The 17,184-nt window shown below is 45.6% G+C and overlaps 1 protein-coding gene across 4 annotated transcripts in view; it reads left to right on the top strand.

The window, feature by feature from the left end:
* The first annotated feature begins 551 nt into the window (after positions 1 to 551).
* Positions 552 to 17,184, top strand: part of HIPK3 (homeodomain interacting protein kinase 3) — a 69,407-nt gene continuing 52,774 nt past the window's right edge. For 2 of the 4 annotated variants that reach the window (XM_059473582.1, XM_059473580.1), the window contains exons 1-2: positions 552 to 722; positions 15,967 to 17,059. In XM_059473582.1, the coding sequence (XP_059329565.1) occupies positions 15,969 to 17,059 (1,091 nt within the window). In that variant the 5' untranslated portion in view covers positions 552 to 722; positions 15,967 to 15,968. Of the gene's footprint in view, positions 723 to 1,282; positions 1,343 to 15,966; positions 17,060 to 17,184 lie in introns of those variants that run through there. The other 2 variants (XM_059473581.1, XM_059473583.1) reach the window with 2 other exon arrangements.

Below are 17,184 nucleotides of genomic sequence, written 5' to 3'. Positions count from 1 at the left end.
TCCCAGGGGGAGTTCGCTGCAGGAGCATCCCGAGTTGTCCTCCCAGGGGTGACTTCCCGGGAGGACCATCAGCTGGCGCTGAGGGGGCTCCGCCGCCGAGCTGCTGCCATGGGCGGTGATGGCCCAGCAGCCCCGGCCGGTCGGTGCGGGAGGGCAGCAGAGGAGCGGCAGCGGGGCCGGGCCGGGCGGGGCGGCGGCGGCGGCTGCGTTGCGCGGCGGGGCCGGGCGGGGGCGCTGCCGGCGGGCCGGGCCGGGCGGAGCGGAGCGGGAGGCGGCGGGAGCGCCCCGCAGGCTGCGCCCCGCGGGCTGGGCGGGGGCCGGGGCGCGCCGGAGCGGGGCTCGGCCGGCGCCCCCTCCGCAGCGCTCGGCGGGGCCGCGGCCGCCGCTCCGGGGCGATGGGCGGCGGCGGGCGCCGCTAGGCCGCCGCGGGCAGGGCGGAGGCGGGAGGAGGCGGAGGCGGAGGAGGCGGCGGCCGGGGGCGGGTTGGGTCCCTCCCCGGGAAGATGAGGCGGAGGCCCGGTCTGTCGAGCGGGCTGAGCCGGGGCTCTTCCCTCGCAGCCGCCAGGACAAGATGGCAGCGGCCGAGGCGGCGGCGCCAGCAGCGGCGGCGGGGCTGAGCGGCTGAGCCCGGCCGGAGCGGCGCTTCCCGGAGCGCTCCCGGACATGCCCAGGGCGGCGGCGGCAGCTCCAGCGCGGACGCCAGCGCGGCCCGACCCGTGAAGGTGAGCGGCCGGCGGCGAGCGGGGCCGGCCCCGCGGGCGGAGAGCGGCGCTGCCTCTGCCTCCGCCGGCGGCGATCGCGCCCTGCCCGCGGGGGGCTCCGCGGCACACCCGACCCCCCTGCCCGGGGCAGCGCCGCCGGCCTGGCCGAGCGCGGCGGCGGCGAGCGGGCAGCGCCGCTTCCCCTTCCCGCTGCCCTCGACGGCGCCCGCCCCGCCGCGTCCCCGAAGTTTCCCGTTCCGCGGCGCGGCCCGGCGCCCCTCCCGGAGCCGCCCCGGGTGCCGGGCGAGGCCGGCGCCGCCCGGCGGGGGAGGTGTGGCCGCCCCTCGCCCGCTGCCGGCGCTGCCCCGCTCCGCTCCGGGCGCGCCGCCTCCTGCCGTGCCTTGTATGGAGCGCCGGGGCCGGGCGGGCTGCGGGGGGTCCCGGGGCGCGGCCGCGGCTCCTCCCGCCCCGGTGCTGCTCGGCCGCCGGCGCGGCCGCTCCTGGCAGTCCCGGCGGGACGCGACCCTCGGCCCTGAGCCCCGAGCAGAGACACGCGCTGGGGGGAGGCTGGGGCGGCAAATGGTGCCCGGGGCCGGCATCGCTAACAGCAACTGGAAAGGAAGTGGACGCTTTAAAATTTGGTCAGTTCCCAAGAGCGGGCTCTGTGAAAGCGGAGGGGTTTGTGTGCCGGAGGCTCTGCCGTAATGGTTGCGGCAGGGATTGTGCGGGGTTTGTTCTGGATTCGTCGTGGTATCAATTGTAAAGCTGGCAGGTGCGTTTGCATGTGTTTAACGCTGTAGGAAATTGTGATGAGTGTGTAAAAATTACTTTTATTTAGATCGAGCCCTCGATCGTCAATGCTATGTGCTTACACGTATATAATAAAGAGCTTTCTTTTGAGGTTATACTTTTGTTGCTAACTGTTGCATCTGACTTAAAATGTCAGAAACTGCGATTGTTTGTTTCCTTGTTAACTTAGTTTTTGGCGCTCCGGGGCTTGACTTGCCAGAAATTATGTGGCGCTCTGATGTTTTTGCATCTTCCTGCTTGTGTGTTTCACATCTCCCTACTTGCGTATCGCCTTGTTTATTTCAGCGTTTTGAAATTGTGGGAAAGTATGTTACTATGAGCGACGATTACATTAGTTGAAGCTGTAGTTGTCGATAACAATGCATGTTTCTGTGATTATTCATTTTCTGCCCGGTATTACCTCCCCATGACATCGTTTGCAAAAAGTTTAGGCTCTGATTGATGTCGCACTAAGTAGGAAAGCTGGGATGAACTCTGAGGACTGACATAATAATTCCGTAACAGACTTAATTTGCTAGAGCTTTCTATAAACTAAAGTTTAAAATACACACAGTAGCTGCCTAACAAGCGTGGCAGCCAGCGGAGAGATTAATTAAGCACCTGGAAAATAGGTCAATACTGTATTACGAAGCGGCGTGGTGAGATGGCAAATAAATAGAGCAAAGTGTTAACGCGGGCTTACCGGGGGAAAACCGATCCCGCTGGAGCCGTGGGGCGCCTTTATCTGCGGACCTTTTATGGTAGCACATGCTGGGAGCCCTCGGACTTTTCGCTGCCTCCTCTTCTTCCTGGGGGCTTCTCTGCTAGGGTGTGGCACCGCTCGTGCTTGGAAATTAATTTATGAATTTTTTTTTTCAATAGATAAATTTGGCCGGGTGTTCCGGTTCCGACTGCGGTGGTGGTGGTGCGTGGCTCTCCGGGCTTGGGGGCGGTGTGGAATTGGATGGGTTCCATGAGCTGGAATAAAGTTACATTGAAAAATTGCTCGGGAAGCTGCCCCTGCCCTGGGGTCTCTGCGGCGCTTGTGAATTTTCCTTTGTTTCGTGGTTTTTTTTTTTTTTTTTTTTTTTTTTTTTTTGTGTGTGTGTGTGTGTTTGCGTGTTTTCCTCCCTCGTCTCTTTCAAACAACTACCTGTGGAAACAGGGAAATGAGACAGGCTCCTGCATAACAAGATAGCAGAGACAAAGACAGGGTGTGGGGAGGGAGGCTGAGCTTGCAACTCATCTTTCAGAACTAACTGATAAAAAACCACCAGAATTTATCTGCATGCGCTGCTTTTCTCCTTGTGTCCTACAGTTTGCAGCAGTTGCTTCAAAACAATTCTTTTTTTTTTTTTTTTCCAAAAGCATCTGTGGGGTTGATGGCATCTGTGGAAGGGGATGGGAGGCTCAGCAGCATTTTCAGAGGCAGAGGGTTGGTCAGCTCACCAGCCCCTGGGTGGAACAGAATTAACTGTACTGAATTCCTGTGGAAAGCCCAGTGCAGAGGTGTAGGAATGTCAGGCTGTGTTTCCCCAAGCTCACGTGTTGAGGTGTGTGTACCCCTCTCTGAAGGGACTGCACGCTTCCTGTTTTCAGAGCAGTTTTCTTTTTACCTCTCCATAGGATCTCTTTCTTGTATTTTCCCTTTTGCCAGCGTGCCGATCACGGCAACAAAGGCCCTTTTGACAAAGCGGTGCCTTTTGGAACGGGAATTTTGTGGTTGCCTTTCTTGTGTGTGAGAGGGGAGAAAAGCAGCGTTTGGCACGGGAACAGCACTGTCATTTGAGGCTGGACATGTATTTTGGAGGGATGTTAAATACAGGAGGAGAAACTGCTTTTAGCGGAGCTAAATTTCGCTGTTGCAGTGTGGGGTGTCGTGGCACTTACAGAACAGTTCCTGCACACAGTGCTGCTTTCTGCACAGAACTTTGGGGAGTAAAGCAGAGAATAGAGAGGCCTTCCTATATTCTTTTATTAGATCAGCCTCAGCTTTTCTGAATATATGAAATTATTTCATCTGATCTGATTCATTAGGAGGCAGAAGGCTGATCCTTCTGTGAGAGAGAAGGGATTTCTAGTGTTACACTGCGCTAGATATTTACCTGTAGGAAATACTGCTTCTCTATGTCCGTAGAAAGCTGAAAGAAGGGGTAAACACCTTTCCCCTCTATATTTTTTTTTTTTTAACTGTGCTGCTTTCTGCACAGAACTTTAGGGAGAAAAGCAGAGGACAGAGAGGCCTTCCTGCATTTTTTTATTAGATCATCCTCAGCTTTTCTGAATATATAAATGATTTCACCTGATCTGATTCATTAGGAGGCAGAAGGCTGATCCTTCTGTGAGATAGAATGTATTTCTAGTGTACTAGATATTTACCTGTAGGAAATACTGCTTCTCTACATCCTTAGAAAGCTGAAAGGAGCGCTAAACACCTTTCCCCTCTATTTCTTTTTTTACTGTGCTGCTTTCTGCACAGAACTTTGGGGAGTAAAGCAGAGGACAGAGAGGCCTTCCTACATTTTTTTTATTAGACCAGCCTCAGCTTTTCTGAATATATGAAATGATTTCATCTGATCTGCAGAGGCATTAGAGCTGAATGAAAGTGCTGTGACTGCCAGAAGTACTAGTTGGGTAGAGCAGGCCTGGTAATCACCTGGTGATCCTTGGCTGAGGGAAGAAGGAATGTGGAAGTGTCACGGTGGTGCCACCAACATTCCTCTGTCACGAGTTGGCTGTTGGGTTTTGTGAAATAGCATCTGCCTTTCAGACTTCAAAAAAGCTTGTTTGTACCATTTTGTGTTGTCCAAGTTCCTAAGTCACTGAAATATTCTGTTTCTTGTCATCCCTTCACTGACAGTCAGAGGTGGAGTAGAAAATAATTAATTACTTTTAATGGATCTTGAAAGAAAAGGTCTCCTCTTTCCTTTTAATACCAACTTCTTTTGTAATTTGCAGAATTAGTTGGTATTTACAAGATCTTGGAAAACAATGAATTACTTTTAATAGGTCTTGAAAGAAAATAATTAATTAATTTTAATAGATCATGATTGTAGGATGGGACTTCAGGTGTCTGAGCTGTGCTGCAGAATTGTGACTGGGCTGAGCACAACATGAGACATGGGGAAAGGAGGAGGATGAGCACTGAGCGTGTTGCAGACCATGCTGGGAGTGCAGTGCACCTGAAATGACCATTTAACTCAATTTAAAGCAGCCTGAAATAACTGATGCTATGATATGGGTTAGTAATGGGTTACCTTTCCTGACTTCTGCAGGCACTCAGCACCCTCTGTTTAACCTGAAATAACCTATAATGAAGGATAAAGCCTGGAAAATCCTGTTACCTGGTCTTGGCTTCCCCCCCCCCACCCCTTTAGAGAGTGTTTTAATTTAGAGCTTCTACCTCTTATACAGAATTTTAAAGAAATTATAACTTTTTCTTCAGAGTCGCTGTGCTTTGAGTGACAGGTGAGCAGGGGAACAGCATCATGTAACTGTGAAGGTGGATTTTATATTTGATAATGTATTTCCTATAGGTTAGGTTCTTCTCCCCAGTTCTTCAGTTGTTTTATTTCAATATAGTGAATATTGAAAAAGATGACAGGAGTTGGTGTGAGTCTTGGTTTTAGATGCAGTTTAGGGATAATATTTGTAAAGCTTTGTAGTATTTTTTTCATTGTATATCACTTTTCCGTATAGCATTTTAATACTGCATTTTTGATAGTGGGTAACTTTTTCACAATCTCTGGTTTAGCAGTTGGGCTTGGAAAAGGAAGAAGAGCCAAATAACAAGTGTTTTTTAAACAAGTAGACTCAAATAGTTTAGTTGTGTTTTTTTTCCTTATGCTGAGGCTTGGAGTCAGTGTAATTTCAAAATAGCTCTCTGAATATTAACTGTACATATTTATTAATTCCAGCATTGTGTAAACTTTTTCTAAAAGCATAACATGCAGTACAAAAATATGAGGAAATTATTCCTTTTAGTAAGTAAGGAATATAATCCTTTTTTCCCCTTTTATCCAGCTCTCATATGCGCTACAGTATTTGGCTATAACAGGAAAATGCAAAGTTCAAGTTCCGAAACAGAGGAATAAAAGAAAATGCAGTCAAACATCCAAAGACAAAATAGACATAAGAAATATTTTCCTATCTTTTAGGATGATCAAGGCTACAGCAACTCCCAGTATTAAACTGGGAGTTGGGTATTAATTGGGTTCTTACATACAGAGAACTCTTTTTGCATGTTAGGAGGGGCACTCCCATCAAAAAAGCTATCTTTAACATCAGTAATCTTAAACTCATGCTTTCCATTCTTGCTGAAATAATGTAACAGCTCTAGAAGACTTTTTAGTGCTTTTTAAAGTGCACTACAAATGAAGTACAAATAACGTTTTTAATGTAAAAAGTCAGCTTTTATTTGTGTGATCACTTGCTGGATACATGTGGTCCTGGAAAACTTCTGGGCAGGAAAGCTCAGCTCCTGATACCTGTGCCGAGTCCCATAAACACCCTGAAAAGAGGAGGTTTTGGAGATGCCCATGGCCACTTCTCCAGCCTGTTGGATTTCATAATCCACTGTTCTGAGTGTGTCTTGTTCTCTCCTGTGTTCTGGAGGCTGCTCTGGGTCACCACACTCCACTGTCCTGCAGCTGCTCTTCGTGTCACCAGGACACTAAAACCTCCAAGGAACTTAAATTACTGGGTGAGGCAAGATTTCTATCACCAAGCTTGGCTTGGTTGTTCGCTTGCCTTGGGGCAAGCAGCCACCAGTGCCTGAGAAAACAGGTTTTGGGTTGTTTCAGGGGTTTTCTCTAGTTATACATGGCTCTGAGCTGTGAGATGGAAGTGGATCTCCTCGCCTTGAGATGGCAGAACTGGTCCCTGGGCAGGAGAAAGAGCCAGGAGAGCTGGGGCTGCAATGAGTGGTGCAGCTGTGCTTTGTGTGGGGCTGCAGTGTCCTCATTGCAGAGATGTTTGCTGCTTTTATTAGCGTGGCCAGATCCCTGCAGGCCTGCTCCCTGGCTGCCAGCTGACACCTGAACCTCTCCCTGCTCCTGCTGGAATAGGCTGAGACCGTCTGGTGCAGGGACCTCTAATGCATGCCCCCATCAAGGGCTGCACGAGAAGGCTCACCTGTCAGGGCAAAAATGCAGAGGGAAAAGGGCCTCAACTCCAATAATCACTAGAAAGTTCTGTAAGGAAGGAAAAAAAGTTTTTCTTACTGGTGATCTAAGTTCCCTTTGGAGGACATGAATAACCACTAATACCAGGTATCCATAAAAAGTGTTCATATACACATTTATTTCTAAAGCTTTAATTCACTTTTGCAAAAGTAATTTACTTTTTCATGTGTAGATAGAATAAATGGTTCTTCTCTTGTGTTTCCACAGTCTCAACATGTTTACTGTTTTGCTGTTTTGTTTTGGTCCTTTGTCTGCATTAAAAGTTGACATAGCTTTTTTTTTTTTTTTTTTTTTTTTTTTTTTACCAAATTCCACTAGTTTAAGTAAAATATATTAATTTTTCCCCTCTTTCCTATGGTGCACATTTTTTTTGTGTGTTGGCACAATTGGTGGGCCTTACACAATTTCCAGGAGGATTTGTAGTTGTTTCTTGTAAGATGCCTTTCTGCTTGTTTTGACTGAAGCTGTTGATGTCCATCATTGTTTTATCAACATCTTCCTTCTTGAGTTTTTCTTAGAAACTTTGGTCATCTGCTGCTTCTTACCCCTTTCCTTTTAATTCTTCCCTTTTTTTTTCTTTTTAACTGTTGGACTTGGTTGTTTATCTGCAGTCTGTGTGTTCAGTTGAGAAGTTTTTTTCCACAGCTTCTCTTTGAAGATTGTTAGGGATTGCATGTGGGTAGAAGAGGTACTCAGATAATCCTTATTTTTCAGCGTTTCAATCTGTTAAGTGTGGGAATTTTGGTGTTTGAGATGTTGTGAAGCCCTTTAGAAGGAGCCAGATTTGCTCCTCAGAGGAGAAAGAGGAGACCAAGAACTTTTTTCCCTTTAATACCAACTTATTTTGTGATTTGCAGAATTAGTTGGTATTCAGCCTGATAGGAGCAGATTGTTTTTCATAAAGACTGATTTTAATAACTTTTCCCTATGGCTTCTTCCTTTGCACGTGTCAGCTCTGAGCCCAGCAAGAGGAGGCCACGGTGGGAAGTGTTGCCAAGAAATGCTTTGGGAGCTCTTTGTGACAAATGCTGCTTGAGACTAGATGTGTTTTAAAAACTCTGTCACAGAGGTGTCTAAACATTCTCCTCAAGGTTAAAACAAGAGTGGCTGTTAAAGGTTTATTTATGCTAAAGTGGAAAGATTATTAAACATGGAAGGGAATACAACAGAGAAAAAAATGTATGCACATTTAGCAGTATTATTATGTCCCCAGGTAGTGGGTTGTATGCTGCATATAATCTTTCTTTGCCCGTGCTTTCTGTGTAGTTAAATCAGGAAGTTTCTTTGCACAGGGGAGAGGGAGACATTTCTTGCCCTTGCATTATAATATGGGTTATTACAGTTATTGATTCAGTAGGACCTAAGGCTGATCCTTCTGTGAGAAAGAATGGATTTCTAGTGCACTGATATTTATCTGTAGGAAATACTGCTTCTCTGCATCCTTAGAAAGCTGAAAGAAGGGGTAAACACCTTTCCCCTCTATTTTTTTTTACTGTTCTACAGTAAATGCCATGTCCAATTTATACAGCTGTTTTCTGCAAGCAACTAATGCTATTTTCATGATGGTGTTGCTCACAAGGAAAGAAAAACACCTGCTATATAAAAGCAGAATATTGAAACCACTTTTAAATAACAAACTTCTATTATGGGAAAAATACTGGGACTTCAGAAGTTTTTTTTTTTTTTTTTTTTTTTGTGTATGTTTAAAAATACCTTCCTGCTTATTGTGTGTGTGTGTGTTTACCTCAGTCTGTATATGTTTGAGAGTTGTTACTAGATGTAGCTGGGGCAACTGACCTGAAAACTGAAAAATAATCAAGGCATCTAATCCCACCCACTTGCCTTGATTGATCTTTTTGTGCTGCAGTTAAGTCAGTTTTAAAACAAATAAAGGCTAATGTTCTTATTTACTCTGGCATTTTGGTTGCAGAGGAAGTTGAATGTGCTCTAGGTGTGTTGTCTTCACAACTCAGTAACCACTTGATATTGACATTCTTGTTGGTCTTCTTGGAAGAGGGACTGATTTTTCCATGTATTTGGGCAAAGTTTTAACTCAACTATTGCTTCTACCAAGTGGTTCTCAATGTGTAGGAAAGTTGTATTCACCTCCTTGCTACAGGAGAGCCTGATTTGCAAATTTTTGCATTGCATGTCAGTTCAATGAGCTCGACAGGTTTTTTGTGTGTGTGCTGCTGCAGAATTAATATGCAGGTCCTGTGGGGAGAACGGGAATTTTGGGTTGTTGTTGTTTGGGGTGTTTTGTTTGCTTTGGTTTTTGTTGCTTGTTTTTGTCCAGGTGAAAATCTTTTTCCTGAGAGGAAGAAAGGTAATTTTGGATGAGTTTCCTCCTCATTGAGTAATTGAGAGGACTTGATGAACTCTATGTAAGTAGAGTTCCTTTGCATGCAGATGTGCTGCCTTACCTTCTGTGAAGTGGCAGCAAACTTCTAAATGTATATTCTTACAGGAGCTGCTTTTGGTATTGTCTAGAGCTATTTTAAAATGAAATTCCAAAATAAATTGCTTAGATCGGTTGATCCATTTCTAGTTCTAACAAATGGCCAGCATTCTAAAAAATGCAAAATTGAGCAATTGCACAAAAATAAAATGACTGGAAATAAGAAAGGACTAAGAAGGAATTTTTTTTTTTTTTTTTTTTTTTTAAAGTACAGTGGCATTTGAACATGTGACATGCCAACATGCAGTTTGGGCTAATCCTCTCTATCAGATTTTATTTCTGCTTTAGGGAAGGTGGCAGTGGAAGAAGTGCCCTGCCTCTCTGCTTGCCTTGGCCCTCCTGCTGCATTGAAGGGTGGCAGACAGGAATGGTTTGGGTGGATCCTCCAGCACTTCTGTCCTGCAGCAGGTGTGGGCTCTCCTAATCCCCACTGTCAGAGACTTTTATTTGAGAGTGCCTGCTGTTTCCAGGTTCAAAAAGAATTAGTCTTGCAAAAGAAGAGATTAGGCTGGTGAAGCCCTGGCTGGTTGAAATGTGCTGTTTATGTTGATGGTGGCACATTCTGATGTTTCTCCCTGGGGCTGGTGGCCAAGGCTGCACTGCTTGTGCCTGCTTTCCAGCTTGCCCAGAAGAAAAAGAAATGCTTCCAGTACTGGTTCATTTATCTTTTTAGCTGTGATTGCAGTCATATTGGTATCACAAGGTTTAGCTTTTGATATTGGTGGAAAATATGAATAAAGCAATTGTGTTCCTGAGTGCTGGTGCTATGGCAGCATTGAGTCACAGCAGTTCACTCTGATATTTTATGTAAAATATGTTTGTGCTCAGTGGATGGCGTCAGTCCTGTTTCCAAGGATGGAGACAATGCTGCAATTGAGACTGGTTTGTGTGACACTTAAACCAACTGGTATTTTCAATTTCTGCTATCAGTGCAACCTTGGTGGTGTCTGATTAAAAATATCTCTGCTGTTGCACAGACCTTAACCAGCGCTGTAACATTTTTTTGGGTGGTTGGTAACTAAATTCTGCGAGGGCAGAATTGGATCATTGTATCCTTTGCTTCCCACTAAAACTTGGAGCCAACCTTTGGCCTTTCAGCCTGGATGGAGGTTTCATGTGGGGCAAAGGCTGTGTTGGCTCAGCTGAATGCTCCTGGTGAATAATGAGCCAACATCCCTGAGCTCTGGAATACATTTTTTAGTCAAGAATCTAATGATTTCTTTTGCAATTTCGTGAAATTGCATCTCTGGTTGCTGCCCCAGAGCTGGGTGTTGGTTTCTTTGGTGAGATATCATCAGCTGCTCGTGCATCTCCTGGTTCTCTGTGGGGCAGTGTGTGTGCAGAATTCCCTCTGTCATTGAGGAAAGTGTTTATAGGGCACAGATTACCTGGAATACCTCAGTGCTTTCTTCTTTGCTCTGCTCTCTCCCTTCTGTGGGTCACAGAGCTGGTTTTGAGGTGGCCAGAGGGTTGGGACTCCCTGGGCTTGTGCTTCTGGACACTTTGCACTCTCTGTGGACATGTTTTCCTTTATAAATTGCATGAAACCTCAATTGCCAGTGCTTTGTTATTAATTGTCCAGCTGGAGTGAGGGAATTCCTCAGGGTGAACAGATCATGGGGTATGAAAGTACTTGCATCAGTACAGCTTGTTCAGCTACCTATCCAAAATAAACAATAACGTAGAGGTGCTGCTACTACTGGTAATGAACTTTCATCTGTGCTGAAAGAGAGGGCAACTATTTCAGCTTTGTACTTGCTGAATAACTTGAGAAGTTGGGTGGCACCTAATATGAAAAGAACAATTGTTTTACCTGGAAAAAATGACAGTTAGTATCCTTACAATGTTTCCAAAGTGATGCATGATGTAAACAAAACATTTCTTAAGTGCCACTGCTCCAATTGTGCGTTTGCTGGAAGTTACTGAGTGTTTAGAAAGCCTCCCTTGATGCCCAGCTCCCCTGTGAGAAGGATGTGAGAGTTTTGGAGCTGGTTTTTGCCCACGGAGGCCTGAAAGAAGTTGGAAAACAAGTTTTCTTGGGTTAAAGTTTAACTCTGTTATTAGGCGGCTGCCTCTGGCTGCTGGGAATTTACTACACCAGGAGCAGCAGGGTGATTGCAGTGCTGGGGGCAGGAGCTGTGCATTTCACAGACAAATTAGGAGAGCACTGTGGCAGTTTCTCCTGAGCTCCCCTGCAGTTATTAACCAGTTATTTTGCCACACTTCCCCCCCAACTCAGCCATGTGGAAATGTCACTGTACAGTTAATTATTAATGGTGCTCAGGCCTGGAACAGCCTGTGCTGCTCCAGGTTGTCGCAGTGTGCCAGGTGGGTCGTGCTGCTGAGTTTGCCTAGCCCCAGAAGGCTGCAGATGTAATTTGGAGAAGTAGAGAGCATTGTTACACCTAGGTGAACATTAGCAAGGTGTTAACCAGAGGTGCATCTGCCTGGTTCCCTGCTCAGTTTCTGTACAGAGAAGTTTGGTTGTGGGGGGAAAAACCGAAGTGCCTCCTGTCCGCTGACATTACTTTGTGAAAATCCACTTGTTAATTTATTTAAAGGAATAAACAACGAATTTACTTAGTTGAAATATATTTGCTTTGTTACTTTGTTCATACTTTTTTTCAGAAGCCCAGAATTTACAGCCTTAACTCTGGTCAGAAGTCTCGTGTTTTGTATAGCTTTATGTTTAACGAGCCAGATTTTCCCAGCTCTCTCTGCTTCAAACTAAGAGGACTGGTTTCTTTGAAGGAAGCCTTTCTAGAGGTGGTAACAGAACCCAAAACTCTTCCCTGCACTATTCCCTAGCAGTAAGGTGGGATGCAGCAGCCTCTAGTTGGAGAATACAAGCTGCAGAACTCCAGAGCCAAATTTAGCTTGTGTGTGCCACTGCCTGTGCTGAAGTGGTTACACTTGCTTTGCACTCAGTGAAGGAGAAGAGGACTTTAAAAATAGGTGTGGAGCAATGGACTACATGGACTAAAACCGAAAGTCAAGTGGGGAGTTACTCCAGGGCTGCCTGTGGTACTGTCACCTGGAAATTGCACTTTTCAGACCTTCTGATGCTTTGGTTTGCATCCTGGGGGGGTCTTGCAGTGCACAATTCGGTTTTTATTTTAAATTAAATTTAACTGGGAGATGTGCACCAGCTCCTTATGTGCGTTCAGGCTCGAGCAACCTCCCTGAAATGAGCACAGATGATTTTTTTTTCTTTCTTTCAGCACCGTTTGGCTCTACAGATCCCTCTCTTTTTCTGCAGCTGGGCTGTTTAATGTAGGTGCAGTCTGACCTGCTTCAGTTTGTATGAGGAAGCAGGAACAGTCTCATTAACAAGTATGCAGAAGGATGTATGAACTCAGTGAAATGTTTTGTGGCAGGGGAAAAGAAAGATCCACTCTCTGCTAGGTGAAAATGTGCTGTGTATTTTTTTCTTTTACTGGGAGTCCTGGTTTAAAAAAAAAAAAAAGGCAACAAAAAACCTGCAACACAGTAAGTCTATTCTTTCAGGTGTAGCTGCTATCCATAGGATTGTATTGTAATCCAAATACCTCAAAATAGTTTTAAAAAAAGCTTCTGAACCCCACAAACAAATCAACCCAGTAAGAAAAACAGAACCAAAAAACCAAACCATCCTCAACCACAAAAAAATCCACAACCCCAAACCAACAAAAATCCCTTAAAACACAGCAGTGCTGTTACAGTAGAGGGTGTTGTGGTATTTTCCCTTTCTCTTCAAGGTTTTTTGTGCAGCTTTACTGTCTGTGGGGGTTTGTTTTCATCTGTTTGGGGGGAAGTCAGTTCTGTTTATCAACTTAGCTTCTCAAAGGCCTCCAGCATCTGCTTGTATTGGATAGCTCCATGCTGTTCTGATGGGTTTCATTGCATATAGGTTGGGTAGAGTGTGCTTCTGTCTGAAATGTCTTCTGAACACTGAGTGTGTGGCGCAGGTCTTTAAGCAGTGTCAGGTGTAGGATGCTGCAGAGTTTTATGTGCCTGTTTCACAGGATTCACTGCTAATGTGAAGATACCGTAGCTTCTCCAAATGACATTGGCATCTAGAAGTGTGTGTTTAGAAAAAGACAAGCAAAATTATGAGAGTTGTGAAGAAGTGTTTAGGGGAAGGTAAAAAATATGATGATTGTACAAGTCTGTTTTTGTGTGGAGTAAAATTTTATTTTATTAGTTCAGTCTGTGCTGATTGTATCAAAGGCTGTTCCAGGGTATGTTATCTGTTCCATTTAATGGTCAATTTTCTTTTTTTAGTCTTTTTTTTTTTTTTTTTTTGAGTTGGTAAAAATGTTCTTGTAATAACTCAGTAAACACTTCTTATCTGTGAACAGAGCTGTTAGTGTGGTTGGAGTTCAGGGTCGTGGAGTTAGTCCTGTAAGAAACACACTAACCCCAAAAGATGATAGTCTAGTTTTTCTTATCCAGCTGAAATTAGTATTGAAGAGAAAGCTGGGGTTGTGTTCCTCCAGACCTTCTGGACTGGTTTGAGCAGCAGGAGCTCTAGAAAATTTACACATTTTTACATGCCAGTGGTCCTCACAGGCTCAGGTGGGGATTTGAGTGGACCTCTGGTCCCTCTGGTTCTCCTCGTGCTGGACTGTGCTGTCTTCCAAAACCATCCTTAATTTCAGTGTAGCTTTTTCAAAGTACTTATCATCATCATTAGTTGCCCTCAGCTTTGGTGACCTGCTTCCACAGGAACATGCCTTCTCCAGAAGTTCAGTGGAGCGAGATTTTTGCTGTTAGGTAGATCCAGGGCAGACTGACCTGCTGGGGCTGCTGCAGCTTGGCCGGGTTGTCACCTGTGGGCCAGGTGTCCTCAGTCCCTCCTGCCTGGATGTGCATGGGACCTCTTCCTGCCCAGCATTTGGGTTTGTCTGTCAGGAAAGTGATTCTGGTCATCTGAACCCCCCTGTCAGCAAACTGGGATAACACACTAGTGTGTCCTTGAGAAGTTTCTTTGCTTTGAAGTGTAAATGATTTTTGAGTTTGAATATCTTGTTTCAAGCACACGTGTGTCAAAAAGTAAGGGGATTGCGATGAACAAGCAAGCAGAGTATTTTGTAGTGGGAACCTCTGAAAGGTTTTAAGAAGAAAACCCCCAAGGGTTATTTTGATATTTTAGTGTCTTTGGCAGGCCTGATATTTGAGTCCTGTCAGAACTGGAGGAGTAGTAAGGTGCTGATAGAAGGTTGGGCTTGGCCTGAGCTGTGCAGGTGCCCCTGGAAGCTCCAGAGGGGCTTGCATGTATGTGTTTTCTGGGGCAGTCAGTGAGGTCTGAATTTTGGATATCTAAATAATATGATCAGGGTAAGTGATTTATTTAAATATAATTATGACAGATCTCCTAGTCAACAGTAATGCTTATGCACCTTGTAATGGGGCACATTATTTAAGTGAAAAGTCAAGAGTTTGAGGAATTTTTTCCTGTGTTTTGAGGTTAATAGTTAGTGTTAAATCCTTGGTGTGGAGCCGGAGGCCAGTGGCAGTCCCATCATGTTTGGTGGCAGAAGAGCCCAGCTGTTTCCTGGCTGTCTCCAGCTTTCTACATCGTCTGGCTCTGAGAAAACAGCTTTGGGAAGGAGAAGGCTTTGAAGTTTTCTTCTGCAGCTGGGACAAAATCCATTAGAGGATTCTAAACTGAGGTGTTTGTATGATTATTTTAATTGCTCTTAAGATATCTAAATGTTCATTTGCATAAATCAAATCACAGCTTCAGAATAATTATGCTGTGCTTTTGGTTAGTTTTCATTTGATCAGAGTCACTGCAATGTCTAGCTCAAGTTTTATGTGACTCATCTGCAATTTAAATACCTATTACCAGAATTTTCATGTACTTGGTACGATTAAGTGATCTAATTAAGGTATTATTGTATTGAATTTGTCTCTGGGAGCTGATCAGACTGGTATAAACCATAACTTCCCTGACACCTTTTAGTCCCTCTGGGGTCCATCCAGAGCCTTTTCCTTAGTATTTAGCTTAACTACAAGACAGTTTAAGGCTGGTGTTTGACAGGTCTGGAAGGGGACACTGGGTCAGTGCATAGAGGACACCTGGAAGGTAAATTCAGTGCCTCTAGCCCCTGACTCTGTCACTGATACAGGAATTTCTGCAGCGGGTTGGAGCAGAGCTCAAGGAAAGCACCTGCCTTTGGTGAATGGATTAGGTTACTGTACATGTAAGTTACTGGAACCTTGTCGTTGTTTATGTGTACATACCCATGCCCCCTGAGCTATTTTGGGCCCCATCACATGGCTTGATCACTTTCATTTTCATCCCAGTGAAATTCTTTGGTCTGTTGTGACATTTGTCTGTTCTCAGAAGGTTGCTGGTGTTTACAGTGAATAGGTTAGATTCCTTGTGGAACAGGTAGCATTGACTCACAATTATCAACTCCTGAATTATTTTTTGCCGTCGTCGTTGGACATCTGAATTGGTTTTCCAGTTGTGTTACTGAGCACTGTGCTACTTTTGTGTGTAGAAGTGGTGGGAGGTTTTAAATGAAAGTTGAATTTAACAGCACAAAGGTAGGACCCCTGTTTGAAAAATGCCATGCAGCGCTGTGCTGCAGCCTGTCTCAGTCCTGTGCAACCAGCTCAAGCACTTAACTGCAGGAACCTGCTGCTGCTAAAGTCCTCCTGTGGGCACTGGCAAAGTGTGAGGGCCTTGTTCTGCCAGAAGAAACTAAATATAAAACAACTTTAGACCAGCTCATTTGGAGAACATAATTGTGTCCTGATTTTTCTTTTAGAAGCAGCAGCTCCTGGAAAGCTTGGGAATGCGCACAATTTTCACTTGTTTTTTTCTTTTCCTCTCCCCCTGTAGGTATGGCCTCACAAGTCTTGGTCTATCCACCATATGTTTATCAAACCCAGTCAAGTGCCTTTTGTAGTGTGAAGAAACTCAAACTAGAACCAAGCAGTTGCGTGTACCACGAAAGAACCTACCCGCAAATCTATGTGAATGGTAAAAACTTTGGAATTTCTCCCCACAGGGTTAGTACTTTCTTTCAGACTAAAAACCCATTTGATAGACCTCGAGGACAGAGCTTTTGGTTGCAGTCAAATGCCATTGCTTTAAAAAATACTGCAGGTGCTACAAAAGCAGCGTTGGCAGCGTGGGCGCAGCAACCGCAGCCGGAGGCGGCCGGGACGCAGGGAAGCCGCGGGGATCTCCTGGAGGGAGCCCAGCGATGCGGGCTGAAGCGTAAGAGCGAGGAGCTGGAGAACCAGAGCAGCGCGATGCAGATCGTTGACGAGCTGTCCATCCTGCCTGCCATGCTGCAGAGCGGCGTGGCCAACCCCGTGACGGTGGTGGCCACGGCCGCCGCCTCCAAGCAGGGCGGCACCGGCAGCGACGGGGATTACCAGCTGGTGCAGCACGAGGTGCTGTGCTCCGTGAAAAACACCTACGAGGTTCTCGACTTCCTGGGACGAGGGACCTTTGGGCAAGTGGTCAAGTGCTGGAAAAGGGGGACGAACGAGATCGTGGCAATCAAAATCTTGAAGAATCACCCTTCGTACGTGCGCCAAGGGCAGATAGAAGTGAGCATCTTAGCGAGGCTGAGCACTGAGAATGCTGATGAGTTTAACTTTGTGAGAGCCTACGAATGCTTTCAGCATCGTAACCACACCTGCCTGGTTTTTGAGATGTTGGAACAGAACTTGTACGACTTCCTGAAACAAAACAAATTCAGCCCTCTGCAACTGAAAGTAATAAGGCCTATTCTGCAACAGGTGGCCACTGCACTGAAAAAACTCAAAAGTCTGGGTTTAATCCATGCTGACCTCAAACCAGAGAACATTATGTTGGTGGATCCTGTTCGGCAGCCTTACCGGGTCAAAGTCATAGACTTTGGGTCTGCCAGCCATGTATCAAAGACTATTTGTTCAACTTATTTACAATCTCGGTATTACAGGTAGGTGTCTAATACTTTGATTTTTTTACCTGTTATGGAACAAGGTTTTAGCATTTCTTAAAGTCAGTGGCTTAAATAATTGCTCCTCCAGGTAACTAGTAATGGTTTGGAAAAGATAAAACCAT

The sequence above is a fragment of the Ammospiza nelsoni genome, chromosome 6 (genome assembly GCF_027579445.1).
Source record: "Ammospiza nelsoni isolate bAmmNel1 chromosome 6, bAmmNel1.pri, whole genome shotgun sequence".
NCBI lineage: Eukaryota > Metazoa > Chordata > Aves > Passeriformes > Passerellidae > Ammospiza > Ammospiza nelsoni.
Note: the sequence above shows the minus strand (reverse complement) of the source record. Positions and strands in the feature narration are given on the sequence as shown.